Source organism: Corvus hawaiiensis, chromosome 10, assembly GCF_020740725.1.
Source record: "Corvus hawaiiensis isolate bCorHaw1 chromosome 10, bCorHaw1.pri.cur, whole genome shotgun sequence".
NCBI classification, from domain to species: Eukaryota; Metazoa; Chordata; class Aves; order Passeriformes; family Corvidae; genus Corvus; species Corvus hawaiiensis.
This window is the reverse complement of record NC_063222.1, coordinates 6,564,023-6,582,164: the sequence shown is the minus strand read 5'-3', so window position 1 is coordinate 6,582,164 and position 18,142 is coordinate 6,564,023. Positions and strand designations below refer to the sequence as shown.

Genomic DNA, 18,142 nt, shown 5'->3' with positions numbered 1-18,142 from the left:
CACACACATCCAAACTCCTTTAAATAGCAGCCACTTCAACAAATAAAATTCCTTGTTGGATTAAATACAGTAAATGACATGCCAGGTATTCCAACTTGTACATCCTACCAAGGTTATGGTAAAGAATGTGCCTGGGTACTAGAAAAGATTTGTCTGCTAGCTTTGATTGCTGCCATTGACTTAATGCTTAGATTGTAATAGGGCTTAAAGGACTGAACTAGAATTGGCCCCTGTTGTGTTCAGTCTTGTCCAGACATAAAATAAATAGCATTTCCAGAGACGTTCCTCTGCAAAATGAGAGCAAACAGTCACTATGGATGAGTAATCAGACCTGAGCAAATAAACAACAAACACATGGAGGATCAGGATGTGCCTGCTTTTTTCCAAGTCAGTAGCTGTGATGGGAACATGGCCAGTGAATTAATAGTTTGTGTGCAGTACAACAGAGGGACTTTTCAACAAAGGATGAGGCTTTGGATGAAGAAAGTATATTTATGTGATTTTTCTATCTGTTTTTCCCATTATGCCCACTCTTCTTCAAAACTATTTAAATCGCTCCCCCTCTCCCAGTTGTACCATCACTCAGAAAACCAGGAAGGGGCTGGGGGCAGCTCTCTGCCCTGTGTGTGCCAGGACAAAGTGGGCCAAGCTGCAAGTGGGGACATGGGAGTCAGAGCTGCAGAGCCATTCATAATCCACGTCTCTCTTCCCCATAATTATCTCTGCTACCCGAGAGAGTTGAGAACTCCCTTAAGCCTCCCTGAAAGTCATTTAGATTCTAATTGGGATTTAAAAACTCTTGAAACCTGAGTGGGTGGCTCAGTGCATTATTGCTGATGAATGGTACCCTGGGTGATGTGCCCAGCAGACCCACAGCGGACCTGTGCTTGGTTTTCCAGTGAAGAGCTGTCCTTTTTGTTTTCAAGCACAGATTTGCTCTTTACCTCAGCTAATTAGGAACTGGCTTCATTCACAAAAGAAATTCTGTTTGTGGCACTATACCAAAATGTTAATTAAATTTTGTTATGTTGAATCCCTTCCCTTCTAATATTTCTTTAAAATGGAGGCGACGAAGCTTGCTTTCTCCACTTAAATATTTTCTGTCTTTCCTTCCCAGTCTGATTTCTCCTTCAAAGATTGGCTTAACATGATTTCATTACCTACTCAGAAATGTCATCGTAAGGACCTTAGATCTCAAGAAGAACCACTTCCTGGCGATTTTCTTGTTTGTTTTGGTGGTTTGTTTTGGTTTTTTTTCTCCTCATGAAGCTCATCCTAACTGGTCATTGTTCCCTTGTTGCTAATTCCCTGCCTGACTTCCCTCTTCCTGTTAAACTGGCCCACAACCATAAGCAGAATGGTGGGAGAGGGTCCATCAGCACAGTAAGAGCTGTAGAATTGCACTGCTGGGGCAGAAGTGGGATGACATCACTCTGATGGATTTTACTGTGGCAGCTGCATAGGGACCTCCGTGTACCAAGCGTCTGATAAATGAAGCACATAATTGAGAACAGGACTGATGGAGGCTGCAGCACTACTGTGGCAGCTATTTCGAAGGAGAGAAGGGTTTAGCAGTCCCAAGTGGGTGAAGAGGAGGGGGTCTTCTCACCTGGGCAATGTAGTCTGGGTGTGGTTCCCTACCCCGTGCATGCCATTCACTTGTTTATCATCTTAAATCTCTTGAAGTGCTTCCTTCAGCAGCTGCACTGCGCTTTCCTGTGGGCTGCACACAACCACAGCAATCTCTGCTCAGTGAGGCAGAGAGGATGATGTTGTTAGCTCTGAATTAATTCGCTCTGTGAGTGTAAATCAGGCTCCTACTGTTGTTTTGGTGAATTATTTTAAATGTAAATGCTACAGAAACAAATGAAATGGGTGGATGTGGAAAAAGAACACTTGAAAGAAAGAATTCAAATACAGAAAATTTTTTCCCTTTGTCAATATAATGTGCTTTTAATAAACTACTGATGCTCTTGGCTTTCCAAGCTGTCTGTAATCGTCATGGATTCCTATCCCAGCCTTACCCCTAAAAGCTGTAGACTGTAAGTCAAGTGAAAACAGATAACCAACATTTTGGGAAAATGCCTCTAGCCCCTTTTCCTTCAGTCCTGGGTCATTGTTCAGGCTTGTGACCCAGACACACGTCTGGAGGTCCTCGCCGCTGGGGAGCTGCTGGGGTTTATTCCAGCTGAGACATAAACCTCTGTGACTTTGAGAGAGCTCTGTTAAGAGGCTGTGTTAAATTTGGGGCTGCAGTGTCCAGCTCCTCTGAGGAAACTATTCTAGAAATTTATTCTGTGAGAATAATTTTCCAATGAGAGGGTGGGATTATATTCCTTTAATTTTATTTTTTTTTATGGTGGTAGGTGTATCGGACTTTTGGGGGGTTATTTTGGTTTGGGTTTTTGTTTGAGTTTTTTATTTGTTTGATTGTTTAACAGCAACTTTTGTTCACTAATTCCTGGCACTTAGAATGTATGAGGCAGGTCCATCCTTTGAGAGAGGTGCAAAGCACAGACGTATGGAACTGCGTGACCTGTACTAGGTGACACTAGTCTGAACTGAACTCTGGACTACAGTTAACATTTGTTTTCTGAGACCTCCAGTAGATCATCTAATTCCAACTTCTTTTGTCTTCCCACCAGTTTGATGAACAACACAAAACCTTTTCTCTCTATTTTCCCATCCATGCCATCTCTGTTGGTGGTGAAGATCGAGGCTGTCCCAGTGCAGCCCAGCTGGTTTGTTCTCCAGTGTCACCTAGGCTTGATTGTGAAAATCCTACCATACCGGCAGCTGCCTTCCAATTATCCCAACTTACCTCTAAGCAGGATGCAGTTGCAGGGCACTGGCAGGGTGCTAGTGAGTTGTACAGCATGGCTTATCTCTCCTTGTGGGCACAGAGTGAGTGTTCTTCTCTGAAGCCACAGAGCTGGTAACAGCTGCAGGGGCTTTCTGGTGAGCTGGAGAGCTCTGGAGCTGTGTACAGGTACTCCTTAGAATTGCCTGGCATCACCTTTCAGTAAGGTAGGGGCACAAGCAGAGCCCAGCCAGGACCCTTCCCACTACTGCCTGCTTATACCTGCATTCCAAACTCTGTAGGAAGGTGTAAGGAGGGTGAACCTGGAACATTTTGATCAAGCCTCACTCGATTTGCACAGAACCCTTCCCTTTTGTCCTTGAATGCAGCCTAAGTGCTGCCTGCTCAGGCACTTGGACATAGACCACCTGTGCCAGTCGCTGGCTTCAGTGCCATGTTTTGTATGAGTTTTGAAGCTTCATGTCCTCAAGATAATTCTTCATGGAGTCAGGTTCTTGACACTTTATCTGTATGGATGCATAAAAAAGAGTTTGTGTGGCATTCTTTTGTGAGCTGCTATTGCTAGAATTATCTATCTGCTTTTGTACTGGAATGACAAATCCCAAGCTTGGGCTAGGGCTGGCAGCACTATGAAGCAGAGTTTTAGTTCTTGCACATACCGGCTGTAGTAGTAAATGTTGGTGACATCCCCTCCCTCAGTTCCTGTGTATGGGGTTTGTTGTCCTATTTAGTGAAATTTATCAGGACAGTGGTATAAAATACGAAGAAATCTGCTTGAGTTAATTGATGCTTGGGCTTTACTTCTTGACAGAATATTGTTCCTTGGTGTGGCCTGACTGCCAGGGAGGGACAGGTCAGGTCAGTGTTTCAGAGTGGCGTGGAGAGGCCAGGCGTGACTGTGCTACTGGATTTCAGTGTTAGACAGAGATGAGCACTTGGAGGTGGCAGGAATGAAGCATCTGAATTAGCTACTGTGCAGTTTAATAGTGGCCTGTCCACCCAGTGCTGTGCTGTTGAGGAGGCTGATAGACTGTTTCAGCAATCTCTGCTAACTTGTCTTTTAAGATTTTTGTATAGTGCTTGCTTCTTTTCTACTTGACCTAGTTTATGCTTTGCATGTTAAGTCAGTTCCTACACTAAAAGCCTTCATTTTCCTCTGTCCTTGATGGTTTTCTAGTGCATTGGGTCACCATTCCAGACTACTATTTTATTTATTTGTGGTCATGTCTTTCATCTAACCTGCTTCAGAGCAAATTCTTATTTTTCGTTAATTTAATTCTTCCCTGCAGCATTAGTTTGGGAAAATGTGTAATGGCTATCTTGGGCCGTTCTTCCTCAAGGATTGAGAACTTTCTTGTGCTTATGAAGTGTAGTTTTGGTGCAATATGTCGATCAGGACTTTTTTTACCAGGAAAACTAATCCCAAATGCAGTAGGAGGTCTTGAGACAGCAGAGAATTGATGAGCTTGGTAAGATCAGAGAGGAAAAACAGATCTCTAGTAAAAGCAAGCACGGCTTTCAAGGCACTTAGCAGAGGTATAGAGCATTTTAAGTAACACAGATAAATACCTCCCTGGAGCTTTTGATTTTCATCTAAACACAGATCAAAGAACAAATAGGAAAGTGTGGGGACAAAAAACAAAAGCTTTAAAGATGTCAATGAACATTTTTCAAGCTGAAGGTTACTTTTAGCAGTGAAAATAGCAGAAGATGCATAAGGGAAAAGCAATGAAGCCATGTGTAAAATAAGGGAAAAGAATGAGATCAGAGGGCAGCAAAGAGTTTTGAATTAAATGACTGCTGACTTGCTTCTTATAAATGATTTATTTTTATTTGTTCTTGAAAAACATTTCTAATTTGTTTCTGTGCTGCACTAACACACTGGAAGTTGTTCATTACTATCAGACCACGGTTTTTCAGACAGTGTATGAGCAAAAAGTGATACCTTTAATACCATTAAATTTAGTTTTAGAAGTTCCAACCATGGTAACTCTGCAGGAAATTATAATATCAGTGTTATTCGAGGTGGTTTTGAGTTTTATATTAATGGACTAGGTCTTAGCCCCAGAATTGCTTTATATGCAATCTATACTACTGGCACATATTCAGTACAGAACTTCTGTATAATGAACGATGTGATGTGTCAGGGCAAAGCTAGGGGAATGCTTGATTTTTTTGTGAAATGTCACTTAAAGTTGAATGGTTGGGTAGTTCCGTACTTGCACAGAAAATTCTGCTTTAATCATAAGCTCATATGCACCTCTGTGTCCTGAATTGCCATCAATACCAAGTGGAGTTCAGCTTCAGACAATCTTTACTGTGTTGTGCCTATTTATCGAATTCAAAGCATAAACAAGCAAGTATTTAGTTTAAAAATAGCTCATACTTGTCATTTTGATGTCAGGTTACTGCATTGAACTGATAGCTGCTACACTGAATTTACCCTCACTGTTAATGGAAGTGATCAGGTGGTGCAGCCTTAACAAACCATCCTGTGTACTGAAAGTGTTGATGGACAAGTTTGCAGGTCTGGCTGTAACCTCTGCCAGAACTTTATTCAGTGCTAATGTGGTGCAGCTTTGGTTTCAGGTAATAGTAAGCTAATGAAATGTTAGGGACTTTTCTTGACCCCTTGGCGCAGTTAGGTGCATAAGATGCACTTGCATTATGAAGGGAAATGAGGACTCAAGACCAGGTTCATGAGTTGCTTCCTATTAAAGCTCTACAAGGTCAAGCTCAAAAGGTTTTTTTTCACCTGTTCTGCAAAAATTTGGAGTGTAACATCATGTAACTTGCACAGCCAAGCTTGTTGCCAGGAGTGCTGATAGTAATGTCTGTGTTTTCTCTTCATTCAGTTCTACTCCTGTTTCCATGTCAAGTCCATTGAACTAAAATTACCAGTTACATCAGCTGTTCTCTGCATCAGCTTTGTGTAGGTACTTGCTTCATGCATTGAAATCTTCATAAAGCCCACTGCTTTGTCATGGAAACTGTTGCTCTAGCAGTTGCTAATCCACATGAATATGTCAGCAAGTGTTTTCTTTAATCACTGCCATTTTTCACAGATTTGAGAACAGAAAGTTAATGTTCAGTAACCAGTCCAGGGATGGGATGAGCAACACTACATGCCACTGAAGGGTCTTTGCTAATACCTCGAGGAGACTTTAGGAAAACAGTCCTGCTCATGAAACAGATGAAGTGACACTTTCTTCTGTGCAAGGAGTATAAATGCCACATTGATATTTCTCTCAGGCTTATATCTTGAGACTTCAGTGTTTGTTCTAGCTGCAGACTGTGAACCCTCCATTATCTGTAGCTTGTTTGGGGCTGTGCTGAGTAGAATGGCCTTCCTGTGGTAATGATGGATAATTCTGGAGCAAAAACCCTTTTAGGCAACAAAAAGGGTTTGCAATAAGTGTGTGCACAAAGAGGAAGCTGAATGTTTTTCCCAAAGGCTGAGACTTCCTTTGGCCTGATAGGATTTGTAAATCATAATCCTCAAGGTATGAAGTGGCGGACATGAGCTGCTTGTTACCTAGTCCAGTTTCCTGTCAACACAGCAAGGTCCTAATAAAATCACATTTGTGCCATCATTGCCCTATGCCTTTTTTCAGACCTTGTTTTCTTATTCTTGCTTGATCTTTTCTTTGCAATGTGCAGCAGTTGTTGAATTGTTTTAAATCATGTTTTCCAGTCTAGAAAAGGACACAAACATTTAGGGGTTATTTTCAGAGAAAAATTCTCTGAAAACAGGCAAGCACGAGGCTGGAATTCTGACCCAAAATTGCCTATGTGGTTTCCTTGTCTTTTTCTCCTTTATGCTGTGTTATGGAGCCCCTTGCCCCAGTGAGCTCCTGTCCTGGTGCAGTGCTGCAGAGGCTCCTGTGGGCTGTACCAATGTGTTCATTGTGTTGTTGCAGTGATTGCTGATGGAGCACTGGACAAGGCAGCCCTGACAGACGATGTGGGAAGCGAGGAGGATCTGTATGAGGACTTCCGGAGCTCCAACCATCGCTACGGCCACCCCGGGGGAGGCGGGGAGCAGCTGGCCATCAACGAGGTATGTGCTGCTCTGTGTCTCTCACAGCACAGGGATGGATGCTGGTGGTTCCTGTAACCACAGCCAAACTGATCATGGCACAGTGGATGGGGCTTCAAACATCATTTACTGTGGGCACCATTTACAGCTGGGTGACAGCAGGGGCTGGGCCTTCTATCAGGGTGCTGTCCCTAAGGCAATGCAGAGCCACAGGTCCTGAGCAGGTGACTCTCCTCTTGGGTGTTTTTGGTTGAGAAGTTTAAAAACATTAATGAGCAGCCTGGCCAGGCTGTTCAGACTTGGAGTGTGTTGTACCGAAGGCATAACAGAAATGTTGAAAAAATCTCCGGTCTACCAATTTCTTTATTCATAGGTAAGAAGGGTGCAAAGTTTAATACAGGCTTGGTCTTCACTGTTTCTTCCTGTTCCCCAGTAAACTCACTCTAGGGATGTGAAAGACCTGCGTTTTCAGTCACTGTTTTTAGCTATTTTCTTTTATAGTACTGACCCTGATTAAGTTGACATCAGTTTAAAAAGGTACTACTTGGTTTAAGTGATGCAATGAGCAACATGCTAACAGATCTAAGATGGTTTTCCTGTAAAAGTACTATTTTTTTCTTGTGCATTAGAACTGGCATCCTGCTACACACAAAATGCTTTTTCTGTGAGGTGAACTTGCATTGAAAGAGTGGAACATGTTCACCACATGAGTGATCTCCTGAACTCCTACACCTTCTTTCTCTCTTTCCTATACTCTCTTACCTGTACATGGCCTTCACAAGATGAGAAGGCAGGGATAAAAGAAGTATTATATATTCCTGTGGCAAAGCTATAATTGAAGCTACGTGGCTCTCAGTGTGTGTTTGATACACCCAGTCATGGTGCTTCTGGGGTCTGAAAAAGCTCCAAAAAACTGCACAGTGATGATAACAGCTTTTCTTCAAAAGCAACAAAAGCAAATGCTCTTCCAGCAGTTCTCCTGCTCCCACTGCTCAGAATCCCTACCTACAGCCCTGGGTGCCTGGGGTAAGGAAGGGAGTGGCTTTATTTTCTTCCCCTATCGCTTACATCCAGGGGTTATCAAACCATGGTCAGAGCTTTTTAATTTAAACTCATCTGTCTTGGGCTGTTGTCACTGGCAAGAAAACATGAGCAGAACACCAGAAAATCTCGTGTTCTTCCACGTTTACCTGGTGTGTTTATGAGAGTCCCAGGCACCACAGGAGTCAGTCCCAAAGCTTGCACTGAGTCTGTGGGAGGAGGATTCTGCTTCCCTCCCACTCAGGTGCTTGCCTTGGTAAGTCTTCTTACTCGGACTCATCAAATAGAATATCCTCTGTACCTTTCCTTTCCTTTCCTTTCCTTTCCTTTCCTTTCCTTTCCTTTCCTTTCCTTTCCTTTCCTTTCCTTTCCTTTCCTTTCCTTTCCTTCCTTTCCTTTCCTTTCCTTTCCTTTCCTTTCCTTTCCTTTCCTTTCCTTTCCTTTCCTTTCCTTTCCTTTCCTTTCCTTTCCTTTCCTTTCCTTTCCTTTCCTTTCCTTTCCTTTCCTTTCCTTTCCTTTCCTTTCCTTTCCTTTCCTTTCCTTTCCTTTCCTTTCCTTTCCTTTCCTTTCCTTTCCTTTCCTTTCCTTTCCTTTCCTTTCCTTTCCTTTCCTTTCCTTTCCTTTCCTTTCCTTTCCTTTCCTTTCCTTTCCTTTCCTTTCCTTTCCTTTCCTTTCCTTTCCTTTCCTTTCCTTTCCTTTCCTTTCCTTTCCTTTCCTTTCCTTTCCTTTCCTTTCCTTTCCTTTCCTTTCCTTTCCTTTCCTTTCCTTTCCTTTCCTTTCCTTTCCTTTCCTTTCCTTTCCTTTCCTTTCCTTTCCTTTCCTTTCCTTTCCTTTCCTTTCCTTTCCTTTCCTTTCCTTTCCTTTCCTTTCCTTTCCTTTCCTTTCCTTTCCTTTCCTTTCCTTTCCTTTCCTTTCCTTTCCTTTCCTTTCCTTTCCTTTCCTTTCCTTTCCTTTCCTTTCCTTTCCTTTCCTCTTTTCTTAAGAAAAGGTTAAATATTTTACTTTTTTAAAGGAAATCTTTACAAGTCTTTAAAATCAGGAAAAAAATAAACTTATAAGCAGGTCTCACCATCATGCATGTGGTGGTTTTCTCTTTCTTTATTCATTATTATTGAGAACAATTGCTTTTCTTTCATTTCTTAAAAGTTCATTTTATTAGAGTAAAATTCCATCACTTGTAATCAAGAAAGTAAACGGATGTGTCCAAAGCAGGTGTAATTTGTAAAAATCCATGAAGCGTACGTGGGGTTTTGTTGGCCAGTTGAATTGAGAGAAAAAAGATTATTTTTGGCTTATTCCCTAGAATCTTGCCTGTTCAGGAGCCAACAAAACTGTAAGAACAAACAGTACATTATTTACTTTGTCGACTGGTTCCTACGGGTAATTAATCCATCACTTGGTTCCAGTGAGCCTTAGCAAAGCACTGCCTACACAATCACTTCCCAGAACAGGAGATTACAGAAAGTACAAAACCTCTGCAGTGAAATACTGAATCTGTGAGATGGGAATTCTACAACAACAGATATCTTAAGTGTTGGAATTGAAATATCTCAAATAGCTGGTAGTTGGACAGGCTTATCCTCATCTTCCCTGCTGGACCAAAAGCTGGCTATTGATCAGTCTTGAGTATTTTCCATAGTGCTAGGAGTGATGTAGGGTGAAGATTTCAGTGTTGACTCATTCAGTCACATTTTGTGAGTAGTCTCAGCTTTGTTTTATTGTATTCCAAGTTGCATTTTATTGGTTGTGGATAAGGAAACTATGGTAACCACATTATTCTTAGCCTTCTTGGAAGAAACAGCTTTCAAATAAATAGAGAAGGCTGAAATACATTTTTAAGGCAGTTGGCAGACCAAGTGTTGCATTAAAGAACAAAACACCCAACCACTGAGTTTTAGTTCATTTTGGATCAAGAGAAAATGATTATGAAATAAAAAAAGAAACCTTTCATAAAACTAGAATAATTTATTGGCAAGAACACTGGAGGGATAAAAGAAAGCTGGGAAGGTTGTATAGAGCCCACCTAAGAAGAGCAGCATGAGAGTGTGTAAGAGCCAAGAAAAATCAATCAAAAAGTAATAATAAGGGTTTGGGATGAGAAAAGAGGTTGGGGAAGTAATTTTCTTGGGGCATCTGTTTGACATTCTTTCAAATGCTTTCTTGATGCTCAGGAAAAGAGAATTTGTGTTTAGATTGTACTCGGTAGAGTTTACTTTGTGTTTGCTCCAGATAGAGACCCTATCCTTGTATTTTATTGCTTCCAGGGTTATCACTGGGTGAAAATGCAGTAAGAGAAAAATCTGTACTGCAAATACATTGTGATTCTGTCCTTCCAGTTCTCCATAAATGTTATGTATAGGACACTATACATACATACAGCTTCAAGCTTCATTAAATGTGTTATATGTAGTCTGAATTTGAGAACGTGAGGGGTTAGGCATATAAAAAGCCTGTGTGCCTGGCCCTGGAGTGATGGTGATGACAAGATGTCTAGTTTTCCCCTATAAGTAATTGGCCCAGGTGAAGAAGCTTAGACCAAGCTTTGCTTGGTAATACCTGCTGTGTCCTGAGGGTTTGTTGTGTCCTGCTCTGAGAAGGGCCCGTACGGCTCCGTGCTTTGCAAGAAATGCTATTGCAATTCAGCATGTCCCTTGCAGCCCTCCGTGAGCAGCACTGTGCCCATCTTGTGAAAGCAAAGCACTAAGTGTTCGGAAAATAACAGCAAGACTCCCACTTTTTTCCTTATCTCTTGTGGCTCTATGGCTGATAAGTTTGGAATTTGGTATGTGAAGTCTCGTTCCTGAGGAAATGCACAATTCACTGGCTTCAGCAGGCCAGGGTTTAATCTAAGACACGTAACCCCTGTTGCCTTGTGTTTTAAAGTGGCAATATTGTAGTGTCTTACAGATGTTTGAGCTAACCCGTGGTTGCTGACAAGATGCAATTAAGCTAATTGGTTCCAACATATATGTTTCTGATTTAACAAAGTAATTATCCAGAAAAATGTTTGAAGTGGCACAAACAATACATCTGCCACGTACCCAGGGCAACAGACACTGTAGCAGTACTCTCTCCATATTACTGAGTCTCTGAAACATTACTGTTGTGCTAAGCTCTTTGATCCTGTGCTGGGCTCACCCAGTGCTCCTCCCAGACCAGTCAATTTTAAACAAGACAGACTTATGAACTGTTGGGGGTTTTAAAAAAAACCCACCAAACAAAAAAACCAAACACAACAGCAAAACCAAATCAAACCTCAAAACTCATAAAATGTTAATACAGATGAAATCAGAACAACTGATTTTAATTTTGTTAAACATGAATAATATCCTTCATAGCCTTTTTCACTTCATTTATCTTCATTCTAATTAACAGAAATCTCTTGTGTACTATATGAGGGCAAATTTCAAAAGACAGAAACATTTTAAAATAATGCCACAAGATATTGTCATTCCTTTTCTTTAAAAGAGTACAGAAGAGATTGCAAAAGCTGTGGTCACAATGGATTTCCAGACTGAAAACAGAATTAGAATTATTGATCATATGGAAGCGATATATAACATTCTTATGTAAACTGGGAGAAGAGATTTATTATCACTTTTGTACCTTAACATGAGTGTATTGCTCTCCCATCTGAAGCTAAAGCAAACAGAAACCAGTTAACAGACACCTGCCAGCATCCATTGGGGTTTTCTTTTCCTTCTGGAGGGCTTAATTCCTGCTTTTGTGTCCCATGTATTCCTGCAGCCAAGGCTGACAGCTGTGGTCCAGAAGCAGCAGATATGATTTATTTGCAGAATACGGTACAAAGCTCGGTGCTGTCAAGGACAAGAAATAATGTTCCCCTGTGGACATAAATCTTTACTGGATCCTAGTTTTTGGTCCCAAGTGCTTGCGTAACTTTTTGTAGGGCTTAAATGTGAGTGTTCAGAGTATGGAGTCAGAATTGTAACTTCGTTTACTGCCTGATGGGTTTCGTTTTTAGAGTTTTGTGGTCTGCAGACTTTTAAGGTTGTTTCAGAGGCCTTTTTGCAATGGATTTAAAGCAAATCAGTATATTGAAATACTCTACGGCAATTATGTCTCATCAAACATCGGGATCAGTAGCTAAGTGGTCCCAGGGGTTTCCAGAGCCATATTTCTGCTTTCTACCATGGCCAGCTGGGGCTGCTCTGAGCCACTTTCTCACATCCTCCTTAGCACTGGGACTTGGGCATCCCCTGAGCAAGGGATCCTCCCTCAGCAGGCTGAAGATGCAGAGAGCGTGATGGAAGCCAGTGTAGCTCACTCAGCACTGAAGAAAGGCTATCTTGTGAGTGGATGTTGGGATTTTTTGGAAAGCTGGGAGAAATGGGATATGCTTTCACACTTGCAGTCATGCAGTGAGTCCTTTTCCATCCAAATGCTCGTTCTCAACCGTGGGAGGTGAGGGCAGGTAGCTCCCTTACCATGGATGCTATGGTCTGTAGCATACACTCCACCAGGAGTTCAATCGACATAGAAGCATTTCTATAAAATATATTTTCTTTTGCTGGACCATGCATTCTCTAAACACCCCAATTAATCTGATACTCATTAGGAACAAATAAAAAACCTCCAGGCTTAGCTTAGTTTTTGGGATAAGAATAATACATGGGGGCTGTCACAATTCTAACTCCCAACCCAACAGGCCGAGGTGTGACAGCGCTGTAGGTGTGTAAGGGGATGAGTGGGTTATGGGCTCAGTCTCCCAGGGAATCTAACTCCTCCTTCCAGCAGCCAAGCTGGAGCAGCAGAACAGGAGAGGTAGCCTCTGGCTTTCAGCTCTTTGTGGGCACGGGTGTGGCCCCACATGCACACAGACACGTTTGAAGAGGGGCAGGTACTGCCCAAACTTTCATCCCTGGCTGTAAAACAGACCAAAATACGTCACTCAAAGGAGATAACTGGAGACAGCATGATGGCTTTGGAGTCCTTACATCAGCCCTGCCAGCTGTTATATTGTAAAGACTAACAGCTTCTGTTAACACTTGTTAATGATATCTAGTGAGTATTAGGGGACTCAATAAAATGTCTGTTGTTTGTCGGCATTAAATGTGTTCCCAGTTACTGGGGTGTGCAGAGGGGCTTGGCTCCACAAATAGTACTCCCTTTGGAGAAAAAATGATCCAAGAATGTTTTAACTCCTGAAATTACTTGTGCCAAATCACCTCAAAGACTGTCTCTATTTTATCCAGTGAGTCCATGGGTTCCCAGAACTCTGTCTGATGCTCCCCACCAGTTAAAGAAAACATGATGTGTTTACAAGAGGTCTCTTTGTCGTGAAGATAAACACTTTGGCATCCCATTAAAAGAGCTCCTTTAACCTGTAGCAGTGGCATTGTGCCCTACAGGGATAAGGGCTATGTTGCAGAAGGTCTTGGTTTCCTGCCTGCCACTTTTAGCACGAGGGCCATTTACCACAGCACCACTGAGATCTTCAAATCCTTGCGCGGGGCAAGGCAGGCACTAACCCTTCAAGGTTCTCGTGGTCCTGCCTGCTGAAGGCTCTGACATGCCCCTAATCAGGGTCTGTGCAATGAAGCCAAGGAAATGTGCAGGTGAAGGGGAGTGATTTCACCATCCATGTGTAAAGTAAAGGACACCTTTCAAACCTGCCCTGTCTCTGATACAAAGAAGGAACTTACCGTGTCCTCAGGAGCTCCTTGTTTGGCTTTCAGGGATTCTTGGTTTGGTACCTAACTCTCCACTGCTGTTTTATGGGAGGAAGAACATTAGAAACATTGCGATATTTGCACCCCTACAAAGATTTTAATTCAGAAGTGTATTAAACTGCTGTCACCACTGCTTGAAATGGGAGCCTGATGGTGTGCAAAGACAAGTCTGTTTTGCAGAATCTTGCAGTTACAATTTGCTCTGCCAATGTCTTTATTTTAAAAATAGGTTTGGGGATATCCATGCCCCAGTTACCAGTTCAAGAAACACCTGGGATGGATAACAGCACAATAACCAAATGGATATTGGAGGACAAAGATTTACTGAAAGAAGGGGATAAAGAAGGAATGTGAGAGAGCAGGAATGCTGGGTAGTGTAGAGGTTATTGCAGAGGTCATTCCAGGCTCAAGTGTTTGCACAGGGACAGGGAAGTGAGTATCTCTCATTTTATACCATATTTGTGTCTCAGGTTCCTCTCAGCATGCTTTTGATATCAGAACATTTCTTGGATTTGTTCTCCTCTCCAAACCCTGATTTGGAGCAGCTTTTCTCTGCAAAGAATTTTCCTAATTCTTTAAAGACAAGTGATCCCAATGGTGGAAGAATAAAATCCCTCCTGACTCTTGATTGTTCAAAGGGCACTGTGAATCCCTCAGGAGATCTTCCCCTTCCCGTCCCGTGACCGAGGCCCCTTGTCCTATACTTGGTAAGCTGGGGGCTGAGTTAGCAAAAAGTTTGGCCATGGTTTAATGGAGTGAAGGCACTGGCATATTTCTTGCAGTTTTATATTGCCAAGCTGATGAAAGCAGAAAGATCAACGAGAGTAACCAAGCTGCTCAAGTGCCAGCCCCGCTCCTCCTGAGGCTCGTGGGAGGGCTCCCCCTCCCTCTGGGGCACTGGGGGCCAGCCCTTGCTGGGTGCCCTGGGCATGCCCTGGGAGAGCCCCTGTTCAGTCGGGTCCCTCGTAGCCTCTCCTGGCAGCGAAGTGAGGAAATGTTCCCCGCGTTGGCCCCGTTCCTCGCACCGGGAACACGCGCTCTCCGCGGGCAGTGAGCAGAGCAGCCTTTATCCCCAGCCTTTATCCCCAGCCATGGGGCAGCCCCTCACACCTCCTGTGCCAGGGCTTGTCAGGCTGCCACCGGCGCCTCAGGGGACTGCAGCAGAGCTGTGCTGCTGTGCAGCGGCCGAACATCGAGTTCAGCTTCTTCCTTGAGGTTTTGGATTACAGGGAACGGTGACCTAGAAAGGTGGTGTGGGGGTTATTTTTTTCAGTCCTACTTCCAGCTGATGTTATCTATGATCTTTAGAGAAGATCCTGTTTCTGGCTGTTCCACTGACTCGCTGCTGGCAACTCTTCATGTCAACAGGTTTTATGAAATGAAAGCAGGGTGTGTGAGCTATCCAATACAGACTGAATGTCCTGTTTTATTCACATTCCTCTGCCCCTAACAGATGCTTTTCTAGTAAAGCAGGGGGGGGCACCTGGTTCATTTAACTGCTGGGGCTTGATAGCCCATCCTCGCCTTCCTGATAGTCTTGACAACCACTTACCAAGTTTGCTTCTGAGCTGTATCTTAGATTCTTACTAATTTCTTGGGGCAGCTTTTGGAGAACAGCCCATCACGGTTTGATCTTCAGGGTGTATTGTTCTGCTGCATTTTTTCGGCCTACTGGCTAAAACAGGGGTGTCAGGGAAAATGTCACCTTGGAAGGTTGCCTGACCAATTAAAATTTCTGTCCCACTTTTTTATCATGTAGGACATAGGAAAGCCTAGCCTGGTTCTTATACACAGCTTATGTGTGTCGTTTATCCTCTTATGGCTTTTCTCATTCTCATGGAATGTGTTCTCATCCATGGAGCTTATTCTTCTCTCCAGCCCTTCTGTGGCTCCTTTAGTTACATCAGAAGGCAATGAAGGAGGACTCCCAAATTAACATTACCAAATTAACATACAAGGGCAGCTTGGAAGAACTTTAGAGACCTGTCACTTGTAAGCAGTTTTCTGCCTCCACAAGACTGGTATATTCTCTAAGAGGTGAGGATGCTGAGCAGTAAGAGAAGGGTCAGAACACTGCTCTGCAACTAAATGCATTATTTTAAAGATGACAGGTAAGGGAATGCTGTACTTGTCATTTTATAATGTGTGGGCTCAACAGAATATCTGAGACAGCCCAAGACTACATTGCTTTCTTGTAAACACCTGCATAGTCAGAAAGAAAGGGGACTTGTGCTCTAGAAACAACCAAAAAAATAAAGCTTGACCCTGTTCCCCCTCCCATCTCCAGCCACCTCTTGTAGAAACTCTTACAGGGATTATCTGTTAGTGTCTTTTCAGCTCTGTACATTAGGCATCTTCCTCTACTCCGTGTTACCATATTCACCTTGTCACTCACCTTGTACTGTTATTCATCCCCTTCTCATCCACTTTATCTGCTTTCACTGGCTTCATTGCAGCTTCCTCTGACCTCACCTGTTTCAGGTCCCACAGCTCTACCTATGCCTGTTCCCTCTCTTCTTTCCTTGACTTTTCAAGGAGTATTTCTCTGACTCTGTTTCTCCCTTATTTGTCTGTTCCAGCCCACATAGTGCCCAAATGACTATTCCTTGTTATTCTATGTCATCCATGACTGTCAAATTTTCAGCTCAAACACAGGATACCACAAAACCAAAAAGTATCCAAATAATTTTAGGAGCCCAAACACCTCTTCTCTCAGTCACTAAGGATATCATTGCCAGCATGTCTGTTCCTCAGCCCTGTATCAAGAGTGGCCATTTTCTACTCTGACCCTGTTCTAGATATTGCATTCAGGCTGTTAATCTTGCTGGGTCTCCAAGATGCAGCATTTCCCTTCCTTCCATCTCTCTTACTACAAACCCCATTCAGCCTGTGTTTATTTCAGAGCATCATTATTACAATATCCTTTGTTCTTCCCGTGTCCAATGTGTACCGAAAATATCCACCTTCCTAGGCCACTGCAAGGGCTGTGCCAGCCTGTATTTGCTTCTCTCTGCTTGTTCCTTGCTCTGCCCCATCTATCCTAACATGCTGTTTTGTTTCCCAGGCCATTCCTGTCTGTATCCCTCCCCTGGCATCCCAAAATCCCAAAAGCCTGCCCAGCTCCAGCCCAGCACAGCCTGGGAGTGTGTCATCCCCTGTGTGTGATGCTGGAAGCTGCCTTGCCTCAGCTCCCTGGGTGTGTGGGATGTGGTGCGTCGGCACGTGGCTCACGGCACCAACACCTTCCTTTGGTGCTGGAGCTCCGGGCTGTGATGGTAATTCCCAGATGCTTCAAACATGTTAACAGTTGCTGTTGCTACTCTTGAAAATAAAACTTGCTTTAGAATTTGGAAGACTTTCCAGCTTTAGTAGAGTCTGAAAGCAAAAGACTGGTTGCTAAGCAGATTGTCTCCTTTTCTCTTCTTTTTTTAGTTGTAGTCAGGGGTGGCCAGTCCAAATGGCTGCTTTTCTTGCACTCTCTTGCAGTGTGGCCATGCCTTAATGTATGCACTGCATAAGGAAATGGTCAGGCCCATTTTCTTTCCATTGATAGTTATCTCGTGAATCTTGGTACTCGAGCACAAGAACAGCTTGTAAAGTTTTGGCAGCATTGCATGAGTAATCTGCCCAGGGAAGTACTGGCTGTAAAAGCTGTGTGGGCTTAAACCATGCAGTATGAGCTAGAGAAAGATGCAGTGGGAGTAACTGTGCTCTAGTAACACAGTGTTACACACTGTAAAAATGCAAAGCAAATTGTGGGCCTCTGACAGACTGTTTTCCATTTTAGAAGTACATGATCATATGCAGCTGAAAAAGCTATACTTATTCTGATGTTGTCTGGCCGTGGCTCAACAGGAATGATGCCCTTTGGGGAGGTGTTAGCTGCAGTTGTTACTAAGAGTTAACTCAACACATAACAGGGGTGATAGTTGCTTAGTTTGGATGCTGGGAAGTGTAATAGTGGCATAATTGGGAGTTAAGGAAACTTGGTTTCCATGGAATGATTTGCAGGTACAAATGCTTTCCCCTCTCACAATTTCATTGTCGGCCCTTTCAGTTGCAGAGCTGAAAACCAGGTAGAAATCTGTCCATTGAACAGTCACTCGGCCTGGATTCTTTTTTAAAAGATGCATTTGAAATCGTTCATCACAGCAGTGCTATAGATAAAAGTATTTTTATCAATAAATTAAAAAAAAAAATCAATAGAAACAAAAACTTCTCCCCTAAGAAGTTCTTCAACAGCTCTGTGTAACGGAAAGGGCAGTAACAATTATGTGATTTTTATGTCAAAGAGAAGTTGAAAGGGGAAAAAAATCCAGTCACATGGACCCAGGTGAATCTGGCTGTTGCAACATTAAAGGTTTCTGGATGTGCTGAACGTGTTCTCTTCCTCTGTAGTTCTTTATGCCCATCATTCCAACAGCCAGTGATGCCAACCAGAGGGGAGGGAAGTTCATGTTTGTGTCTGCGGCTTCATTGGTGCAACAACAGAGAGGAATGCTGCCTCAGAAGGTATCCTATTTCGGAATACCTAGGAAAACTCGTCCA

General features: G+C 43.0%; 1 protein-coding gene across 1 annotated transcript in view; it reads left to right on the top strand.

Moving 5' to 3' along the window:
- Window positions 1-18,142, top strand: part of ARHGEF4 (Rho guanine nucleotide exchange factor 4) — a 215,512-nt gene that overhangs the window by 162,868 nt on the left and 34,502 nt on the right. The window contains exon 7 of the mRNA XM_048313875.1: window positions 6,742-6,881. Coding sequence (XP_048169832.1) covers window positions 6,742-6,881 — 140 coding nt within the window. The remainder of the gene's footprint in view (window positions 1-6,741; window positions 6,882-18,142) is intronic.